Source organism: Halyomorpha halys, unplaced genomic scaffold, assembly GCF_000696795.3.
Source record: "Halyomorpha halys isolate HHAL.00 unplaced genomic scaffold, Hhal_1.1 Scaffold161.1, whole genome shotgun sequence".
Lineage (NCBI taxonomy): Eukaryota > Metazoa > Arthropoda > Insecta > Hemiptera > Pentatomidae > Halyomorpha > Halyomorpha halys.
This window is the reverse complement of record NW_027105190.1, coordinates 464,295-467,502: the sequence shown is the minus strand read 5'-3', so window position 1 is coordinate 467,502 and position 3,208 is coordinate 464,295. Positions and strand designations below refer to the sequence as shown.

The window sequence follows — 3,208 nt, the reverse complement described above, 5'->3', positions numbered from 1 at the left end:
TCGTATTTTACATTTTAGACAGCGAAGAACAAATTTGAGTCCGTGTCGGCCTGTTGTTCCGTCTGTCTGAAGTTGATTATAGATCGAACAACTACTCTTATTTTGATGAAATTCTTAGGGTGAATTGGTTGTGCAGATGGTTCGATATAAAAATTAATTCTGTACACTACACATGCACGCCGGTGAAAATTCATTTCTTTGACAAAACAATATTTAGAAAATCGCGAGTACAAATTTTTGTTTACTGATTTCTTCCACTGTTCTAATCTTGGATAGTTTGGAGCTTTATCAATTTATTCACTAGCTTAGATATTATGTATATATTTTTTTAGTTAAGATTTAACATCGGGAATGGGACTTAGGATATTATCTTTAGAAACACTCTACTTACTAGTAAAAATGTTCAAACAGTCATTAAAAAATTAAAATCACCCCCATTTCATTACGTAGACTTAATCCGAGACTCCGAAAGACGTCTGGACATCAGGCACGACTGCATCGTTGGTATGGGAATGGATAATACCTAAAATACGAGAGCTACAGAAGCTCAGGGCCTTGAGTGGCCACTTTTAATACTCCTATGCTGATAATTTTAGAAACATCTTATGGATTTGAACGATTCATTATTGAAATAAATAAATTACATTGGAAGTTCTGGATAGGGATAGAAACAGGGAAACAGGATCATTAGAAAGGTCCTTCAGAATTCTGTAAGGTATGTCTCCTAAAATATGAGATAAGGTATAAAATAAAGGTAGGGTCATAAATCCTTCATACCTTTGGTCGTACGGTCGGTTAGTATCAGAAATGAGTAAAAATAAGGTATTTATTAAGTTAGTATCATTGTTTCTGTTCCTAATAATTTCATAGAGGATGGTTTACGTTAGAAAGACAATATAAAAGTAAATGTAACCGGGAACATATACGAAGGTTTTGGAACGTCCTGTGGGTCGAAAAAGGAGACGGGTTCCAAACCTCTGTGAGGAAATTTTTTAAAAACTTTTAGAATTCTGATTGGCTCTCAGTTATTTCCAGAAATACTTCTGTTTTTTAAGACCTGAAAAATACCATTCAAAGATGTGTGCGGCCAAGTTTTGTGTAACTTTGACAGCGTATAACTGTTTTGGTATCAACTTTAGCACTTCGGTTATTAGCAATAATTGTTAGAACTCTAACAATTTTATACCCGGATATTTCCTATCTGGGAAGTGATGAAAATTAAAAACTTCTGGAGTTCAGATATTTACTCTAGGTAATCTACAGCTCTAAATTATTTTGAGATATAGTTTAGTGGTTTAAGAACTGAAAAGTGCATAAATTCGTATCTTCCGTCTTTCCTGTTAATAATAAAAATATCCTACACCAAAGGCAAATATTCTTTTAGTTTGAAAATATTCTTTCTATGTAATAATTATTTCAACCTTTTATCTATATATGATCGTATAAGCCTCTTAAATATTCATGTAAAATAGAAATATAGTTTGAACCAATGTTTGTTTTCAATTTGTATCCAAAATTCTTTTCCTAAATAATATCAAATACTAAATATTTCATTATAACTATTATAATATTTGATAAACAGGGGAAAAACTTTATTAAAATATAAATATAAAGTTGTGCCGCCCAACTTCATTGGACTGCTAGTCACACAGCATACTTATTTTACTCTAATTAGATGATATTTTTAATCTAACGATAAATAGGCCTACTCAAGTATACATTAAAAAAAATTGCTGTTCCTCTGGTTGCGTACTTATTTTTGACAGTTGTATTTTTGTCTCGTCATTTTTTGAGTGAACTCCTGATAGGAAATTCTTTCTGCTGAAGGTTCTTCAACATTAAATAATCCTTAAATTATAGAATAAAATTTTATAATGATTATTTTAGAGATTGTCAACATAAACAAATGCTGATGTGACATTTAAAAGATGATTTTATTTTAACTCACTTGTAGAAGAGCTATGACAATCCTGGTAGAACCGCTCTGTACGGCTATGGTACTGATGGTTGAGGTACCCTCCATCTCATGCTCTCGAACCACCAACACAAACAACCGATATACAATAAAGAAGAAGCACGGCCGGGTGTCGGCCCGCGACTGAAGCAAGCTAGAGGCCGAGAGTAGGGGCAAGCGATCCGCGGCGGAAATACACGAACAGAATCCTCTGGCTATTTAAAGTGCTGATCTCTCTTCGTAGCTCAGTTTAGCTAATCCGCCATCGTTTCTATTTCCATTTCGGTTATCCCAATTTTCTGCCCAATCACAGTACCGATTATGGGGTAGCTTTATAGTAAATATCATTCGACGATTCAATTTATTTTTGGAACAAAACATAGATGTGGATATAATTATTTTGATAAATTTAAGTACAACAAAATTAAAATTTGGAGCCATGTGCGCATCACACTGCATTTATTTCACCCTTCATGTATCCCAAAATTTTGTGTGAATTGGTAGATGGGCTTGTATTGATGTTTTCGATAACATTAATATTTTCAAGAAAGAAAATTTAAAGGCGAACATTTTGAGCAAAATTTTTTTATTTTTCTATTGCTATAAAAATTCGTATTTCATAGTTTTTCAAGTTGTTAATAATGAACGTAAATTTTGTTCCTTCTAAAGATACAACAGTTTAACAAAAGATGATGAAGCCCCAATGGAATGGGGAAAGATTGGGCCATTTGATTGGGAAAATTTTATATTTTTCTTTTTTTCTCCTTTAATTATTTATAAATGATTTAATATTTTGTATTTACCCATTGTTTATTACTGCTAACAATGAAAACAAACAAAATTAAAGTTACTTCAGAGAAAGAATTCGAATTGAAAATTCATCATTTAAGCCCTGTTAATCTATTTAAATGAGGATAACAACTATTTGATATTAATAGTCACTTAATTGTACATTGATTTACTGAGTTTAATCAAAATCTTAAGAGTTATTTTCGAGAAAATTAAAAAAAAGTAGATTCTGTAATTCTTCTAGTCGGACGATTTTATCGAAAAAATTGCTGAACTTTTTGTACGACTAGTCGTTTTACAGTTATACTTTTCACACAAACAGATCATTTTTCGAGACTTGATATATTTGGACTAAGGGGGCCTCAAAATTGCATGATCGCAATAATTCCAATAATTTCCCTTACGATACTCTCTCTCTCTCTCTCTCTCTCTCTCTCTCTCTCTCTCTCTCTCTCTCTCTCTCTC

The 3,208-nt window shown here is 32.3% G+C and overlaps 1 protein-coding gene across 6 annotated transcripts in view; it reads right to left on the bottom strand.

Moving 5' to 3' along the window:
- The window catches only part of LOC106678806 (uncharacterized), a 286,482-nt gene that overhangs the window by 188,342 nt on the left and 94,932 nt on the right, over positions 1 to 3,208 (bottom strand). Inside the window, exon 1 of one of the 6 annotated variants that reach the window (XM_014417569.2) lies at positions 1,949 to 2,106. The exons of the other annotated variants lie outside the window; for them this stretch is intronic. Within the exon in view, the coding sequence (XP_014273055.1) occupies positions 1,949 to 2,023 (75 nt within the window). The 5' untranslated portion in view covers positions 2,024 to 2,106. Of the gene's footprint in view, positions 1 to 1,948; positions 2,107 to 3,208 lie in introns of those variants that run through there. 6 annotated transcript variants of the gene reach the window in all.